General features: G+C 35.8%; 1 protein-coding gene across 1 annotated transcript in view; it reads left to right on the top strand.

Annotated features, from left to right (window-relative positions):
- EPHA6 (EPH receptor A6) overlaps positions 1-19920 on the top strand; it is a 1147205-nt gene that overhangs the window by 534152 nt on the left and 593133 nt on the right. Inside the window, 1 exon segment of the mRNA XM_004389015.3 lies at positions 17863-18018. Within this exon segment, the coding sequence (XP_004389072.1) occupies positions 17863-18018 (156 nt within the window).

Below are 19920 nucleotides of genomic sequence, written 5' to 3'. Positions count from 1 at the left end.
GAAGCCCTGAATTTGGACTTGTAGCATACTGGACTGTGAAGACAATAAATTTCTCTCTGTTAAAACCATCCACTTGTGGTACTTCTGTTGGAGCAGCACTAGATGACTGAGACACCAACATACTCTAAGGTGAGAGTTCCAATTATGTATTAGAATGGGCCTAAGCATTAACTTTTGGCTCTGCTACTATATGACTTGAGCAAATGCTCCATTTACCCAGTGCTGCATAAGAAACCACCCCAAAATATACTGACTTAAAACAACAACAATCATTAACTCTGCTCATAAATCTGTAATTTGGGCAGGATTCGGCACAGACAACTCATCTCTGTTCCATGTAGCATCATCTGGGGTGGATCAATGGGGTGCTGGAGTGTCTGCATTCAAGACAACTCACTCACGTGGCTGGCAATTTGGTGCTGGCTGTTGGCTGGGAGCTCAGTCAGAGCTGTGGACCAAGGGCCTAAATTCTTTTCTACATGGGTCTCCCCATGACTGCTTGGGCTTGCTCCTGGCATGGTGGCTAGTTTCTAAAAGTAAACACCCCAAAAGAATAAGCAGAAGCTGTATCATGTTTTATGAGCTAGCCTAGCCAGTCAAATAGTCACAAAGTGTCACTTAAACTCTAGTTCCACACATTCCCTGATACATAGATGTCAATTGTTGATGGAAAATGTCCGTGAGATATTGTAAGAAGAGCATATGGTAGAGGAGATATTGTTGAAGCCATTTTTTTGGAAACACAATTTTCCTAAGCAAGTTACTTAAAAATCATTTGGCCTTAGTTTCCTCATCTAAATATTAAAATGCTAGGCACTTTTCTGATCACTTTGTTATTATTATTGTTTGGTGCTGTTGAGTTGGCTCAAGTCATGGCCACACCATGTAAAACAGAATGAAACTTTGCCTGGTCCTATGCCATCTTCATGAACATTGATATGCTCGAGTCCACTGTTGTAGCCACTGTGTATTTTGAGTACCTTCCAACCTAGGCAACTCATCTTCCAGCAGTATATTATGTTGTAATTCATAGGGTTTTCATTGGCTAATTTTTGGAAGTAGATCTCCAGGCCTTTCTTCCTAGTCTATCTTAGTCTAGAAGCTCTGCTGCAACCTGTCCAGTATGGGTGACCCTGCTAGTATTTGAAACACTGGTGGCATAGCTTCCAGCATCATAGCAACACATGCCACCACAGTAGGACAAACTATCAAAACAGTAGTGGCTGATCAGTTTAAATGTATTGATTTATTAAATTCTCACAACAACCCCATGAATTAGGCACTGTTAGGTTTCCCATTTTACAGATGAGAAAACTGATTCTTAGAAAAGTAAGTTGCCTGAAGTGACAGAAGTAGTAGATATAGAAATAGGACTCAAATTTATGTAATCTAGTTCCACAGGTTACATTCTTATGGCTAATTTCATAAGAATAACCAAAAAATGCATAATAAAAAATATGTACTATGTATATAGATGCAGAATCTAGCTAATTCTGAAAGCCCAAAAATTTGTAAGTGATTTTATTGTAGCTACTATGTATTACTAATATATCTTACAGTGACTCACTGGTTGCTTTCTCTTTAGGGATATTTTAATTTATTCTTAGAAAAAAAATCAATCTGGCTTAAAAAGCATGAAAAAAAAATTGAAAGAAAACACAAGAAACTGTTATTACTGGATGCCCAGAAAAAACAACAACAACAGTGAAATAGGAATAAGAATCCGTGACTGTTGTTGTTAGGTGCAGTCTAGTCAATTCCAACTCATGGCAATCCTGTGTACAACAAAATGAAACACTGCCTAATCCTGGGCCATTTTCACAATTGCTAAATTTAAGCCCATTGTTGCAGCCACTGTGTCAATCCATCTCACTGAAAATCCATCTCTTTTTCTCTGACCTCTACTTTACCAAACATGATGTCTTTCTCTAGGGACTGGTCCCTCCAGATAACATGTCCAAAGTATGGGAGATGAAGTCTTGGTATCCTTGCTTCTAAGGAGCATTCTGACTGTACTTCTTCCAAGACAGATTTGTTCGTTCTTCTGGAAGTCCATGGTATATTCAGTATTCTTAGCCAACACCATAATTCAAATGCATCAGTTCTTTTTCAGTCTTCTTTATTCATTGTCCAGCTTTTGTATGCACATGTGGTGATTGAAAACACCATGGCTTGGGTCAGGCGCAATCTTAGTCCTTAAAGTGACATCTTTGCTTTGTAACACTTTAAAGAGAGAGGTCTTTTGTGGCAGATTTGCCCAATGCAATGTGTCATTTGATTTCTTGACTAGTGGTTCCATGCCGTTGATTGTGGATCCCAGTAAAATGAAATTCTTAACAACTTCAATATTTTCTCCATTTATCATGATGTTGCTTACTGGTCCAGTCGTGAGGATTTTTGTTTTCTTTATGTTAAGGTGTAATCCATACTGAAGGCTGTAGTCTTTGATCTTCATCAATAAATGCTTCAAGTCCTCTTCACTTTCATCAAGCAAGGTTGTGTCATCTGCATATCGCAGTTTGTTAATGAGTCTTCCTCCAATCCTGATGCCCTGTTCTTCATATAGTCCAGTTCTCAGATTATTGGCTCAGCACACAGATTGAATAAGTATGGAGAAAGGATACAACCCTGACACACAACTTTCCTGACTTTAAACCATGCAACATCCCCTTGTTCTGTTCAAATGACTGCCGCTTGGTCTATGTACAGGTTCCCCATGAGCAAAATTAAGTGTTCTGGAATTCCCTTTCTTGGCAATGTTATCCATAATGTGTTATGATCTACACAGTTGAATGCCTTTGCATAGTCAATAAAGCACAGGTAAACATCTTTCTGGTATTATCTGCTTTCAGCCAATATCCATCAGACATCAGCAATGATATCCTTCATTCCAAGTCCTCTTCTGAACGCAGCTTGAATTTCTGGCAATTCCCTGTCGATGTACTGCTGCAACCATTTTTGAATAATCTTCGGCAAAATTTTACATGTGTGAGGTATTAATGATATTGTTCAATAATTTCTGTGTTCGGTTGGATCACCTTTCTTTGGAATGGGCACAGATATGGATCTCTTCCAGTCAGCTGGCCAGGTTGCTATCTTCCAACTTTCTTGTCATTTGTTGAAAAACCTCAATTTGTATTCCATCAATTCTTGGAGCCTTGTTTTTCGCCATGCGTTCAGTGCAGCTTGGACTTCTTCCTTCAGTACCAACAGTTCTTGATCATATGCTGCCTCCTGAAATGTTTGAACATCGACCAGTTCTTTTTGGTACAGTGACTGTTTATTTCTTCCATCTGCTTTTGATGCTTCCTGTGTCATTTAATATTTTCCCCATAGAATCCTTCAATATTGCAACTCGAAGCTTGAATTTTTTCTTCAGTTCTTTCAGCTTGAGAAATGCTGAACGTGTTCTTCCCTTTTGGTTTTCTAACTCTAGGTCTTTGCACATTTCATTATAATACTGTACTTTGTTTTCTTGAGCTGCCCTCTGAAATTATCTGTTCAGCTCTTTTACTTCATCATTTTTTCCTTTCACTTTAGCTACTCTATATTCAAGAGAAAGTTTCAGAGTCACTTCTGACATCCATTTTGATCTTTTCTTTCTTTTCTGACTTTTTAATGACCTCTTTATTCTTCATGTACGATGTCCTGGATGTCATCCCACAACTCCTCTGGTCTTCAGTCATTAGCGTTCAATGTGTCAAATGTATTCTTGAGATGGCTTCCAAATTCAGGTGGGTTATACTCAAGGTTGCAGTTCGGCTGTCATGGGCTTGTTTTAATTTTCTGCAGCTTCAACTTGAACTTGCATATGAGCAGTTGATGGTCTATTCCTCAGTCAGCCCCTGGCCTTGTTCTGACTGATGATAATAAGCTTTTCTGTTGTCTCTTTCCACAGATGTAGTCAGTTTGATTCCTGTGTATTCTATCTGGTGAGGTTCATGTGTATTGTTACCATTTATGTTGTTGAAAAAAGGTATTTGCAATGAAGAAGTCATTGATATTGCAAAAATCTATTGTGTGGTCCCTGGCATTTTTTCTATCACCAAGACCATATTTTCCAACTACTGTTCCTTCTTCTCTGTTACCAACTTTTGTATTCCAATCACTAGTAATTATCAGTGCATCTTGATTGCATGTTTGATCAATTTCAGACTGCCAAAGTTGTTAGAATTTGTCAGTATCCTCCTCTTCAGTATCCACTCATCTTTGTGGTTGGTGCGTAAATTTGAGTAATAGCCATATTAACTGGTCTTCCTTGTAGGCATATGGATATATACTATCACTGACAGTGTTGTATTTCAGGATAGATCTTGAAACGTTCTTTTTGACAATGAATGCAACACTATTCCTCTTCAATTTGTCATTTCCTGTATAGTATCCCATAGGATTGTTTGATTCAAAATGGCCAATACCAGTCCATTTCAGCTCACTAATACCTAGGATATCAATGTTTATGTGTTCCCTTTCATTTTTGATCACTTCCAGTTTTCCTAGATTCATTCTTTGTATGTTCCATGTTCCTGTTATTATGGATGTTTGCAGCTGTTTCTTCTCATTTTGAGTCATGCCACAATAGCAAATTAAAGTCCCAAAAGCTTGATTCCAACCACATCATTAAGGTTGACTCTACTATGAGGAAGCAGCTCTTTCCCAGTCATAGTTTGAGTGCCTTCCAACCTGAAGGGCTCATCTTCCGGCAGTATATCAGACAATGTTCTATTGCTATTCATAACGTTTTCACTGGCTAATTTTTTCAGAAGAAGACCATCAAGCCCTTCTTCCTAGTCTGTCTTAGTCTGGAAGCTCCACTGAAACCTATCCACCGTGGATAACCCTGCTGTTGTTTGAAATACTAATGTCATAGCTTCCAGCATCACAGCAACACTCAAGCCACTACAGTATGAAAAACTGACAGACGTGGGGAATCTGATTAGGGGTTAAAAATTTAAATAATGTCTCATATCAGGGCACTTGGAAATACAGTGATAGATTCTCCAAGCACCTTTTTAAAAATGTGCCAAGTATGAAGGAAGTAGTACTAATGTAGGCTTAAGTATCGTTGACTAAAGTATACCTGGGAACACCTACTGAAATAAAGATCAAATTAGAAGATAAATTTTGGAACACTTAAAATATGATCTATATTTATAGAAAATAATATGGTTAGCTTTTAATGTTGTGCTAGTATTACTTGCAGATAATAAATATAAATAAAATATAGGTTAAATGATGTCTTATCATAAATCATAATTAAAAATAAAAACTGGAATCCTAAAAGAAAAAAACTGTTAGTATAAACATTTTGGTCTCCATACCTTATCTTAACTTCCAGAACAGAAACACCTACCTTATTCTCATACTAGAAACAACTTTAGATTTTTAACTTTGCTTTTCACCAGCCTCAGACTACTATTTTTGAAATTATATTTCATGCAGTGTTCTTGACACTTTTCCATCTCTTCAATGAATATGCTTTTTTCACATCATCTTTAATACATAAATTATTAATCCATGAATGAGAAAAAAATGGCAACAGATCTAGTATATTTATTTTTTGTTTGTAAGTGGCAGCTTACCTGGGTTAGCTAACATGCCGTTGTTTATCAGTTAAAGTCTGACAATAGTCAACAACTTTGTATATGGTTTCTAGGTTGATCCCTCTTTACCTAATCAGAGTTTAAAACCTCACTAAGATTTAGGCAGTGCTCTACCTTTTAGTTCAGTTCTCAGTCTTCGGTGTTATAAACAGGACATAATCCACATGAGAAATTTGGGAGCAACCTCACGAATTCATAAACTTTATGAGGTTGCTTTCCCAAGCTGCTCCCTCAGAAGCAGCTTGTTCTTCTCAGTGCTTTCCCTTTCCCTGGGGCTCTCATTTTGTCCCTTGACTAGAAAGCTGAGACTTTATTTACCCCACTGTGCTGTACAATTCTGCAGCTCAACTCACATCTGAGCTAACTGAATCCACATCCAGGCCAACTAGCAAGACAGAAAAAGAAAAAAAAAAAAGCAAGCATCTTATCAGAACCACAGCTTTAATGAATGGAGGGGAAGGTTCTACTCCAAAATTTGGCTTCTGCCACCACCACCATGTGATCGTTTGGGAGCTGGGGCAAGAGAGAAAGGAGCAAAGAAAGAGAAAAAAGGTGGAGACAAGTTTCCCACATTTTCTCTTGAGTATTAAGAGTTGGGTTCCCACTTTCAGTTTCTTGTCCTTTCAGTTCATGCCAAGGATTAGGAATGGGAATGTAAAATGCATCACCCATTGGATGGTACCTAAAATTGTGAACTTCTTTAATCTTCCTGCTACTAATTTACTCTTCAAAGTCCTCAAATGGCTCTCAAATAGCTGACTGATGTGTTCTGTCCAGATTTTACAGCTGTATCAAGTGGAGGAGACAGGGTACAGTGTGCTTACTCCATCTAACCCAGAACCACAGCCCCTTCCTCTAATTCATTAAAGTGGAAGTCATGTAACTTGCAGTATATTTGGGTAGGTCTGATGGTTTTTCTGCTTGATAATTCAACGAGAAGTCCCACTTTAAACATTTTTGGTGGTAGTAAGCTGGAATTAATGACAGGATGCTTTTATATACATTATCTCATATGATCTTTATAGTACCCCCCTGCAAGGAAGATTAGGTTGAATATTTGATGTAAAATCCACACCAATTTATTACTTATAGACTAGTCTTTGATGACTTTTCTTTGGGTTGCTATTCAGAAGAAACAAAATGTTTATACTTATTTACTCTTGTTTTCATTTTTTATTTTATTTTTATTTTTAAATTCCTCCAGCTTCCTGTCTACTCTACCTATATGACAAGGAAATTTAATTTTCATGACTACGCAACAGCATCTAGGAAAACAGTAATGATAATGCTTTGCCAATTTCCTAAATTTCTATCATGAATTCTAATATTTTGAGAAATGATACAGATCATGTATTATACTGATAAGTCATTCAGGAATATCTAAACTTACAGACTGTTGAACACCAATGAGGGAAAAGCGGTCAATTATATTAATATCAGTTCCTTTCTCACAAGACACAGTTCGTATTTCATCACATGGTGAGAACTGCACAGCATGATATGCCAACTAGGGTTTCTCATGGCCCTTTGTCTTCAGTTTCTCTGATAATAGGGATAAACCTAAAAAAAAAAAAAAAAACCCTAGTGGCACACTGGTTAAGAGCTACGGCTGCTAACTGAAAGGTCAGCAGTTCGAGTCCACCAGCTGCTCCTTGGAAACTCTATGAGACAGTTCTACCCTGTCCTATAGGTTGCTATGAGTCAAAATCAACTCTACGGCAATGGGTTTGGTTTTTAGCAATATATAGCTTAACTATCCAAGTGTTTTTAATAAAGTATATGAAGAACAGGTTATACATTTCTTGTTTTTGTCCTAACAGAGATATCATTTTTTGTACGTGTGTCTGTGTAACTGATAGTGCTTCTGACTATATTTCAGTCACTATCCAGAAATTTCAGTTTTCTAGGAACAATGAAATTTCAAATATATATAAAGGAAATTATATTGCAAGGTATGTACATCATTAGTATTAGTGGAATATCATTACTCATTGAATCAGCTTTTAATACATGGTTTTTTATAAAGTATTACTTTGACTTTTATAACATGTAGTACATATTTCACTGTCATTTTAATCAATCACTTGTTGCTGTGTGCCCTCAAGTCAATTTCGAATCATAGCAACCCCATGTGACAGAGTAGAAATGCCCCATAGAGTTTTCTAGGCTGGAGCCCTGGTGGCACAGTGGTTAACTGCTTGGCTGCTAACCAAAAGGTCAGCAGTTCAAATCCACCAGCCACTCCTTGGAAGCCTTATGGGACAGTTCTGTTCGTCCTATAGAGTCACTGTGAGTCAGAATCATCTTGATGGCAACAAGTTTGGGTTTTTTGGTTTAATCCTTACAGCAGCAGATCAACAGGCCTTCCTCCACAGAGCCAATGGGTGGGTTCAAACCACCTACCTTTCAGTTAGTAGCTGACTGCTTAACTGTTACACCACCTAATTTCCTCAAATTATGCACGTATTTTTGAAATATAAAACTATGTCTTTTATGGTTTTGTTTTATTTTGTTCCATGACTCTTAAGTTTTTAATGTCTTTTTGATGATCTAATACTCTCAAAGAAGACAGCTATTGTTGTTATTATTAATTGCCATCGAGTCGATTCCAGCTCATGGCAACTCCATGTGTTCCGGGTAGAACTGCTCCATAGGGTTTTCAAAGCTGTGACCTTTCAGAAGCAGATTGCCAGACCTTTCTTCTGAGGTGCCCCAGGTGAGTTTGAACTGCCAACCTTTCAGCTAGTAGTTGATTGTTTAACTGTGCCACTCAGGAACTCTGAAACTGTATGTTTTAGCTTAAATTATCCAGTATATAATTTTATGAGAATATTTATATGTTTTATATTTTATAGATTTGTTTCTAAAATACATTGAATTTATTCTTCTAGCATCTTTCTACTTTTTTCAGTAGGTGCTTGGCAACAGAAATCAAGAAATCCTTTCATAAATATTTCATAAACAAAGCTTTTTTAATTATCCTCAACTAAATATAGTTACTCCAGTTATATGTTTAGAAATTCATTAAGGTGGTGACTTTCTGTTAAACATAGTTGATTGAATATATCAGTTTACTTCCATTCCCTGAGGACACTTCACTGTTATGTATAAGGGTGTTTAAAAGGTTTAAGCTAACAAGAACAAAAATGAGGGGGTAAAGGGAAAAGAAAATATTGCAGATAAGAGAGGTGAACATGTCAACAAACTTTCAACAGATGCAAATCTAATGGAAGAGTGATAACTCATTTGACAGTGGAACCTGGTATAACTGCCTGTAGGGAGAGAAGCCACTTTATGCTTTTCTCTTGGCTGTATGTCATTGAGTGGAATTGTTATGTCAGAAGGTATGCCTATGTTCACCTATAGTAGAGACTGCCAAACAGTTATCCAAAGCATCAATTTGAATTCTTCCAGCAGAGTATGAGAGCTGAGGTTGCTCCATATCCTCCTAACACTTGATATTGTGTGACTCTTTCACCTTAGTCATTCTAGTGGATGTATAGTGCTATTATTCCATTGTACTTTCTAATTAGTTATTATTATTATTATTGTAAAAATACAGAGAATGCAAACCTTTGCTAATTCAGTATTTTCATGTGTACAATTCAGTAAAGCCAATTACATCAATTATGTTGTGCAGCCATAACTAATTCCAGTTGTCAAACTTTTCCATCTTCATAAACAAAAATTCAGTGCTACCTACACAATGATTCCCTTCTTGCCCCATCCCTCCTGACCTGGTAACCACTGTTAAACTCTGATCTCTATATCTGTGCCTGTCATAGCTATGTCATGTAAGTGAAATCATACAATATTTGTCCTTTTGTGATCACTAATTTCACTCGGCATATTTTCAAATTTCATACATATTGTGGCTTGTATCGGGACTTCGTTTCTCTTTATGGCAGAGTAATATTCTATTATATGTATATACCACATTTTGCTTATCTGCTCATCTTTTGATGGACATTTGGGTTGTTTCTGCCTTTTGGCTATTGTGAATAGTGCTGCAGTGAATACTGGTGTACATGTGTCTGCTTGCGTCGCTGCTTTCAAGTCTCTTGAGTATATCCCTAAGGTTGGAATTGCTGGGTCATATGGTAGCTCTATGTTTAAATATTTGAGTAACCACCAAACTGTTTTCCACAGCAGCTATACTATTTTGCATTCCCACCAGCAATATATAAGGGTTCTGATTTCCCTACATCATTGCCAACATTTGTTATTTTCTGTTTTTTTAATCTTAGCCTTCCTAGTGGGAGTGAAGTGGTATCTCATGGTGTTTTTGATTTGCATCTTCCTAATGGTTAGCTGGAATCAACTCAACAGCAACAGGTTTTGGTTTAATGGCTAATAGTAGCCTAGTAGTACAGTGGATAAAGCTCTTGGCTACTAACTGAAAGGTCAGCAGTTTCAACCCACCAGCCACTCCACTGGAGAAAGATGTGGCAGTCTGCTTCCATAAAGATTATAGTTTGGAAACCCTATGAAACAGTTCTACTCTGCCCTGTAGGGTTGCTATGAGTCAGAGTCAACTTGACTGAAATGGGGTTTAATGGCTAATGACATTGAGCATCTGTTCGTGTGCTTGTTGGCCATTTGTATATCTTCTGGTGAAATGTCTATCCAGGTCCTTTGCCCCTCGTTTTTTTTATTGGATTGCTTTGTCTTTTTCTTTTTAAGTTGTAGTTCTTTATCTATTCTGGATATTCAAAACAAATTACCCAATAAGCAAGGTAAGCATGGGATTACTTGTGCTTATTTACTAATTTGTAGTGCAAAAATTTCACCTGTTTCTCACCACATCACAGGTGAAATTTTGCCCTACAGATTAGTAAGTAAACACAATTAAGCCGTATGTACCTTGCTTACTGTAAGCCCATGCATACCTTGCTTACTGGTTAATGCACTCCTGTGGATATTAAACCCTTATCTGATATGTGGTTCCCAATTTTTTTTCCCAGTCTGTAGTTTGTCTCTTCATTTTATTGATAAAATCCTTTGATGTACAGCAGTTTTTAATTTTGATAAGATCTCATTTATCTGTTTTGTCTTTTGTTGCTTGTTGTTTCTTGTTTCTTTTTTCTTTTTTTTTTGGTGTCATATCTAAGAATCTGTTGCTGAGGAATGGGTCTTCAAGTATTACCCCTATGTTTTCTTCTAAGAGTTTAATGGTTTTAGGTCGTACATTTAGGTCTTTGATCCATTTTTAAGTCAGTTTTTTTATATGGTGTTAGGTATGGGTCTAACTTCAGTCTTTTGCATGTGGAAATCCAGTTATCTGAGCTCCATTTATTAAAGAGATTATTCTTTCCCTGTTTGATGCATTTAGCAGTGTTGTCAAAGATAAATTGACCATAGACATGTGTGATTAACTCTGGGCTCTCAATTCTATGTCAAGTATTTCTTTGAGTAACTAGATGTATTGTATCAAAGAAAGACATTAAAAATGGAAGTGCAATATGAAGAGAATCCAAGAAATAAAAATTTAGGGTAACTTAGGGAGTCTGATTTCTATTTGTGGCCAATATGGTATAATATCTACTGCCTAAAATAAACTCAAAAAATACCTGTGCAAATAAATGAAAAAAATTATTTTCAAGACATAAGACCTAAAACGATGGAAGACAGTGATCCCTGATAGATGAGAAACCAAGGAGGAGAGCCCTGTAATTATCCCATTTTATTCTCTTGATAGATTTTCCATACTGTGGTATAGGGAAGGACATGACAGAACCTAGCTGAATTTCTCTGTGGATTGAGAAAACGGAGATAACAGTCCAGAGAGACCATGGCAGCTAGATGTCACATAACAGAATATGATAGAAGAGAGAATGCTTCTCTGGAAGAGAATGCCAGAATTCTGCAGAGATTCTCCCGAGTATTCACCTGAGTTTTGCTAATAATCTAAAAAATCAACAAAAGAGAGAAAATGGAATCATAAAAGTATCCAATTAATCCCAAAGAAGACATAAAAAAGAGGAGAAATGGAACAAAGAATAGATGGGACAAAGGGAAAACAAATGACAAGATAGACTGAAACCGAAGTATATCAGTAATAGCATTCTAATTGTGAATGATATAAACACTACAATTATAAAGCAGAGAAGATTGTCAGATTGGATTAAAAAAGAAAAAAGCACAACCCAGCTATATACTGCTTACAAGAACATATTTTAAATATAAAGACACAAATAGGTTAAAATAAAAGGACACAAGAAATCTTTAGAGGCTGGTATATATTTGCACTATTTTGATTGTGGTTACAGTTATATACATATGTAAAAACTTACTAAAGTGTTCACTTTAAATATGTTTAGTTTTTTTATATGTCAATTGTACCTCAATAAAGCTGTTTAAAAAATAATATGGTATGTGTGGGGAGAGGCAAGAAGTCTAGAATTTCTATAGCAGTGACATGTGAGTTTGAAAAATAGGTGTGAGCCCAAATGTGAAGAAATTTAAAGGATATACTGAGTATGGACTTTATTCTATAGACCAGGTGTTGGCAGACTTTTTTGTGTAAGTGGCCAGATAGTAAATATATTAGGCTGTGTGGGCCAAGAAGCAAAACTGATGATAACATGTACTTACATCACCACTTCAAAATGTACAAACTGTTCATAGCTCAAAAGCCATACAAAATCAGGCAGTGGACCCATTATTAAAAGTCATAGTCAGAAAACAATATAGAGTAGCATGCTCAGAAGTTTACACACCTCATAAACAGTGAAATAAGAAGTGGTAGAGAAAGAAAAAGGAGTGTATAAGACAGCAGTTCAAAAGTTCTCAAGACATAGATGCCGAGAAAATAAAATAAAAACATCCCATTTTTAACAGAAATATTAACAAACATAATTTAAAGCCACCAACTGAATAGATATTGTCGTATAGGATTTTATCTTAGAAGATTTCTAGAGAGATACTAAAGTTTGTCATGCATAAACTTGTTTGGTTTTTTGCAAGGTAGTCATGGCAAGGCACACAAGTAAGATCTCACAACATTCATTTAGAACCAGAGAATCAGAATTAACAATTACGATTACAATATTAGTTTAGTGGTTAGAGTCCAAATCTTTAGATTTAAGGCCTCCTCGTAGGTAGGGTCCAAGGTGGGAGGCAGAGCACAGAGTCTCACCAGGAGCTCAGTGTTCATTAAGAGTAAGAGACTGGAGAAAGAGCCCTTTGCCTCTGCCTTTCTCTCAGTGAGTGAGCAGGAATTTGGGGTTTATATATGAAATTCTCACCTTGGCCTCACCAAATAAGGGCCAGTGTGATGTCAAAGACTAATATGTTTTCCAGGGTTAGAGATGAGCCAAATGATGCATCTTTTCTTCAAGGTTAGAGATTAGTGAGGTTGTTCAGACTTACGTCTCAATGCTAGTTTACAAAGATTATGTTCTCTCCTCTTTATCACAGCATGTCAGGCCAAAGTTAACTTAACTTAAAGGTGGTTTATGTTCTTTACATACTTCACATGCTTCTGTGTTTATAGGTCTAAGTTCAGAATTTTTCTAAATATCTTTCTAGTTACTTACAGGTTTCTAATGACTTACAGTTAATGTTAGAGAGTCTCACAAAGGTAGACATAGTTCTGTTTCTAAGTTCATATTATGAGTGCTTATACATATGTATTTTAAAAGCATAATTTGAAAGCATAATACCTTATGGGATTTGAGGTCATTATAGAAACATACAGAATAGATATATAGAATGCTCATTCCATTTATGGAGTTCTAGTAATCTCATATTAGACATTAGTGAATTCATCATTTATTCATTCATTTGTTCATTGATTTTTCAAGAGTTTATAAAAATCAAATATACAATTGCAATATGTGAATTTTGAATTGTGAATACAAATTAAGCATTGTGATTGCAAAAATTATAAGACAGTTACAGACAGTTGAGAGGTCAGATGTGATAAAATAGTTACAATATTACGGGAGCTAAAAGAGAGGTATATGTCTTATACTCTTAACATGTCCTATATAAAGGGAATGTGGCTGCCTAGAACAATAGTTTTCTAATATTTTTAACAACAGAGTGCCTAATTTTAAGTGAAATATTTTACTGAAGCCCAGTATGAAAGATATAGAATGTTTTAATAGTCTAAGTGTATTTTATAAGTTCAAATTTTTAAGCTTTTCTCTCTACAAAGGTGACTTTGATGTACACAAAAATCTGAGGGTTAGGGTTGAGAGTTGTAGCCCCAATATCTGATTTATTTATGTGTTTTTTACAGTAGGCAGAAAACCAAATTCACATGGTATAATTATTTCAAACAGATTTCTTTTAATAGCCAGCTCACCTTGCAGTCTTAGAATAATCATCTTTGAGCCACAGTTGAATCACTTTCAAGTTCCTTCCTACCTTCTCTATCCCTTATCATAAATATAGTAATTAAGCAAGCAAACAAAAGTATAAATTTATAGTGAGATGAATTATGCTGTGGTCAGTACATGCACTGAGTAGGCATGCTGATTCTCAGCAGGAAGTTAATTAGCAGAATACTCACACGCTGTCCAATTCAATTTCGCAAACAAATATCAATTGAACACCTACTTTATAATGAGTGCTGTGCCAACCTACCGTCTTGGAACTTACAGCCGTGAAACAAGTAATTGCTAAGTGGTACTAAAATACTCTGAGAAACTGAACTGGTCTAGAAAGTCAGGAATGGTTTCCTAAAAGAGTTAGCAAGATGAGGGAGTTAAGAGGTGGGGAGATAGAGAAGAGACTTTTCAACAGAGAAAAAGGCTCAAAGCAGAGGAAAGACAGTGATATACTTATAGAAATTTAACAGTCCCTCTGCAATTTATTCATTCATTCACCTAATACTCTTCAAGGGCCTAATAATGCCTGCCACTGTTTTAGATGCTGAGATACAATTTAGTAAACAAAACACACAAAAATCCCTGCCCTAATAGAGCATAGAGCCCTGGTGGTGCAGTAGTTAAGAGCTGGGCTGCAAACCAAAAGGTCGGTAGTTTGAATCCACCAGTCACTCCTTGGAAACCCTATGGGACAGTTCTACTCTGTCCTATAGGGTCACCATTAGTCAGAATCAACTTGATGGCAACATTTTTTTTTTTTTTTGGTGGGGGGGGGGTGAGTAATAGAGCATACAATTGATTTTTAAAAATATTGTATGTCAGATATTGATAAGGTCTTTGGAGACAATCAAAAATAGAGAAGGATAATATGGAATACTAGGTTGTAGTGTAGAAGAGGTTGAAATTTTAAAAAGGGAATGAGAGAAGGCTTCATTGATATGGTGAGATTTGAAAAAAGATCTGATATAATGGTGGGAGCACACCATGCAGCTAGCTGGGCAAGTGCAAGTGTTAAAGGTTCTGTGGCCGGAGCCTGCTTTGGGTGCCTAAGGTTCTGAAGAAGGGCAGTGTGGCTGGAGCAGATTATCTGAAGGAAAGACAGGTGAGAGATGAAATCTGAGAAATAACAGGGTGACAAGGAACGAGTGGGGAGCAAAATCTGCACAATGCCTGATAGGCGATTATAAGGTCACTGGCTTTTACTGTAGAACTAGGAAGTTATTGGAGGGTTTTGAGCCCAGAAACATGATCTGATGTATGTTTTAATGAGATCACTGGCTGCTGAGTTGAAAATAGACCATACAAGTGCAAAGACTTGAGCAAGGTGATGGGGGAAGGAAGTAGCCTCTCTGAGAGGGTAGAGAGGTAGATCCAAATTGTGAGCAACTGTGGAATCCAAGGTAAATATTTTGAACTTTTATCTTAAAGATGGGAGGGAGGGAGGAGTCATCAAAGGTTTTTAAGCAGGAGAATGCCATGAACAGATTTCTGTGTTTAAAACTGCGGTATCCAGTATGGTAGCCACTAGCCACAGGAGATTATTGGGCAAATGAAGTGTGGCTACTTGGAATTGCTTGAAGTGTAAAATACATAGCATTTTTCTAAGACAGTATATAATAAAGAATGTAAAATATTTCAATATCTTGATTATATGATATATTGAACTAAATGAAATGCATTATTAAAATTAACTATGCCTTTCTTTTTTGTTTTGTTTTTTTAATGTGGCTAATAGAAAATTTTAAATTGTATATATTTTGTTACAAGCTTTGTATTTTTATTGGACAGAGCAAGATTAGAAGATGACTTTGACTGCAGAATGGCTAAAAGTGGGCAAGAATGAAAGCTGAGAGACCAGTTAGTAGGCTATTCTCTAGAATAGTTTGAATTTCAGCCCTTGTGGCACAGTGGTTAAGAGCTCAGCTGCTAACCAAAAGGTCGACAGTTTGAATCTACCAGCTGCTCCTTGGAAACCCTCTGGGGCAGTTCTACTCTGTCTTATATGGTCACTATGTTTGGTTTTATAGTATACACATTACTAATTAAATTAAAATAGTTTTATTCTAAAAGGTGGCCTACTTTGAAAATAATATTTAAAATAGTATTGGAATATTCAAAATGTGAATTACCCATTTAATTCTGCAGTTCTTTACGAACTGATTTATTTATGAGATTTTTAAATAGTGTAATAGATTAAATAAATATGTCATTTAAATTTCTAGATTGGTTCAACTTTTAAAAATATTTGGCAAAGTTTAGCAAACTTACCCTACAAAATACATTCAGTTATTTTAAACTGCATAATTAAGTAGAAGCAATTATTTTATTAAAAATAAATGCATATATAAATTCAATTTATTGAATATCTTATAATACATTGTCTTGTAACTACTGTACCATAAGATCAAATTTAGAATATTTTTAAGAATATTTTAATCATGAAAATGTTAGTGGGGTTAATTGTATACAATTTACGTAATTTATTTTTACACAAATAACGTGTTGTAAGTTTTTACCATCGCACCCTCCCTCTCAAGGTATTTTTGTAAGCACACTATGCTGATTTTTTTCCTTGTCGTTAAAATGCAAACATATACAGTAACACAATGAGTAGAGCCAAGTAACATATAAAGCCAATGCTAATTTTTTTTTAAGCATAGCACCCTTAGGAAAATACCTCTCACAGGGGTAGGGGGGAGAACGATATTGGCAAAAAACATGTAACACGAGCATTATTTGCATTAAAAAAATGGAACCCTGAATTTCAGCAAGTTTAGAGAAATATTTAGATGATACAGTCTTTTTATTTATTAACCAAATAGTATTAATTTATGAACAAATTAGAGAGGAGACTGTTATTAATATCTACATAATACCACTCACATTCCCATTGATATTGAATAACCAACTTCTTAAAAATAGTTGGACTACACAGAAGATAGATTCACACAGTGGCTGCAACAGTGGGCTCAGACATAGCAATGATTGTGAGGATGGCACAGGACTGGGAAGTGTTTCATTCTGTTGTACATAGGGTTACTGTGAGCTGGAACTGACTCCGTGGCAACTGACAGCATAGAGAAGATAATTTCGCTTCTCTTGAATTATTAGCTCATTTTAGGAAAAAGAGTTATTACAAAAGTAAACATAGACTATGAAAAATAATACAGTTATAGAATACATCTGTGTGCATGTGTTCATGTATGTGTTAGCATATGCACAAATGTGTGCACATACCACTTCTCATGGTTTATCTCTACTGGAGGAGAGTCATCAATAGTACATAGTATACTCCTAATATGAGTGGAATGACTTTCATTTAGATCTGTAGGAACATTCATCTTCATGTATACCAAGAGAAATATAGTTATTTTATTTGGTCAGATTTAGGTACAGATTCAATATACATTACAAACATTGAATGGCAGGTATTTTTCTTTCTTTTTCTGAATATATAAGCAGAAGACTTACATGTGGATTTTTATTTTTAAATTAGGCTTCTTACATGCTTTTAAATACAGTATTTTGTTAAAATATGTTTTATTAAGTAAATACATTTTAAACAGTGTGATCCAGTGTTATTTCATGCCAACTCAAAATCATGCCCCTGACTACCAGTTGTGAGCATCCCCACACTTTGAAAAGCACTGTTAGTGTGTGTGTGTGTGTGTGTGTGTGTGTGTATTTAAGGTTTACTTTTTTCAAATTAGCAAGCTCAGCAGAAATGTGCTATCAATTATATTACTAAGTTTGAATAACTAGTGTCATTCATTAATATTAATATATATTGACTTTCCTGTGCATGTGTGACACTGACCTCTGAGACCCAAACTGTGTATATAAATTAAAGTTTGTAGTATGTGAACAAATAAAAGAACTCCGGCAATAATAAGTAAAAATAATTGCGTGTGTGTGTGTTTTCACAGCCTGCAGACCAGGATTCTATAAAGCATTTGCCGGGAACATAAAATGTTCTAAATGCCCGCCACACAGCCTAACCTACGTGGAAGCAACTTCTGTCTGTCAGTGTGAAAAGGGTTATTTCCGAGCTGAAAAAGATCCGCCTTCTATGGCATGTACCAGTAAGTCTATCCATTTTGCATTTGGAAATCTTATTTTCAGCCTTTTTGGTTTCTTCTTTATTCTAATTTTAAAAAAAGGAAATGCTCAAAATCCTACACCATCAATATGATTTGTCTTTGACAACATTCAAGGAAAAGCTTCTCTCTCTTTCTTCACAGCAAAGTTGCTTTCCAGTGGCTTGCAAAGAATGTGTTTACTTTTCAAATTCACATTGACCTTGGACATTCAAATACCAGTACTGGTTAACGGGCCACTCAAACTTTTCCCTAATTGTAAACTGTCCTTAAGAAATTAAAGTAGTTTCAATGGATGAACAAAACTTCTGTTCTTTGCCTCAACACCTGACCATATTAAGGCAGATTAATTTAGGAGCAGCAAATTTTACTATGTGAGGGTGCTTCCAGAGGAAACTTTAAAAGTTATGTTATGCAGAAAAGTTTAAGTTCCCTTGACATTTATATTTAAATGAAGGTATTTTTGAGTTTGTCCACATTTCATCTCTCACTTTCTCTACATTTTGGCAGTTGGAACCAATATTATATCTAAATGTGAAGGTCATTTAATGCATGCACAGTGTATTTTAAATTATTTGCATTCTTCTGTTATTAAATATTATGAAATCTGTACATTTTAAAATAAAAGTAAATATACTAATGCATTGCTAAGCTATGCAAAAGTATAATGTCACGCTTATATAGTTATAAAAATCTTGTTAAATACATACATAAGACATTATAGTGAAAATTCACCCTTCTTGAGTATGAATTGATATGAAAATGTTGCTTATCTTATGTAATTCCACAGAGGCAAATATAAAATTTGAGAATTATATAATGCTACATATTCCTTAGAGACAATGATGAAGCTGTCGTGTTTTTAAACTTAACTAATGGCAGTTCATAGATTTGTCTTCATTAATATATAATTTTAATATAAAATATTTTTAGAAAGCTTTCAATAAAATGCAACACATTCATTAGTTATTTTTTGCTTTCTGATCGTAAATGTTGAGTGGCTAGTTTCTTCAGAAAATTACAGCCTGGGAAATTACTTTTTTTTCTGCCTGTTATGGTCGAGTCAATTCCGACTCATAATGACCCTGTAGGGTACAGTAGAACTGCCCCAGAGGGTTTCCAAGAAGAAGCTGGTGGATTTCAACAGCTGACCTTTTGGTGAGCAGCTGAGCTCTTTAACCACTGTAATTTAAGTTCGTAAATAGGAAAAAAAAAGAGAATTATGATGATAATGTCTCATTTAAATGTGGAAATTGTTTTTAGAGAAAAACCTTACTATTGCTATGCTTATGTAAACCTTCTTGCATGGTTATTCTAAATTATTGTATTATGTTGTGTATTACACATGTCAGCTTAAGTAGATAATAGTGTTTCAAATGTCTAGTGTCCTATAGGCAAGTATCAAAACCTATATCAGAAATAAAACACAATAGACTATAGATAAGTGGTAACTTTGGTGAAGGGTAAGACAGTACGCAATACTGGGGAAGCCAGCACAACTTGTACAAGGAAAGGCCATGGAAGGTCCATAGACCCACGCAAACTCCTAGAGGGACCAAGCTGTTGGGCTGGGGGCTGTGGGGACCATGGTCTCAGGGAACATCTAGCTCAATTGGCATAACACAGTTTATAAAGAAAATGTTCTACATCCTACCTTGGTGAGTAGCGTCTGGGGTTTTAAAAGCCTATGAGCAGCCATCTAAGATACTCCACTGGTCTTACCCCTTAGAGAGCATGGGAGAATGAAGAAAACAAGGTACAAGGGAAAGATTAGTCCATCGCCTCCACCAGACTGAGCCCAATACAACTAGATGGTGCCCAGCTACCACCACTGACTGCTCTGACAGGGATCACAACAGAAGGTCCCAGAGAGAGCTGGAGAAAAAT

The sequence above is a fragment of the Trichechus manatus genome, unplaced genomic scaffold (assembly GCF_000243295.1).
Source record: "Trichechus manatus latirostris isolate Lorelei unplaced genomic scaffold, TriManLat1.0 scaffold00229, whole genome shotgun sequence".
NCBI classification, from domain to species: domain Eukaryota; kingdom Metazoa; phylum Chordata; class Mammalia; order Sirenia; family Trichechidae; genus Trichechus; species Trichechus manatus.
This window is presented reverse-complemented; position numbering and strand designations above follow the sequence as displayed.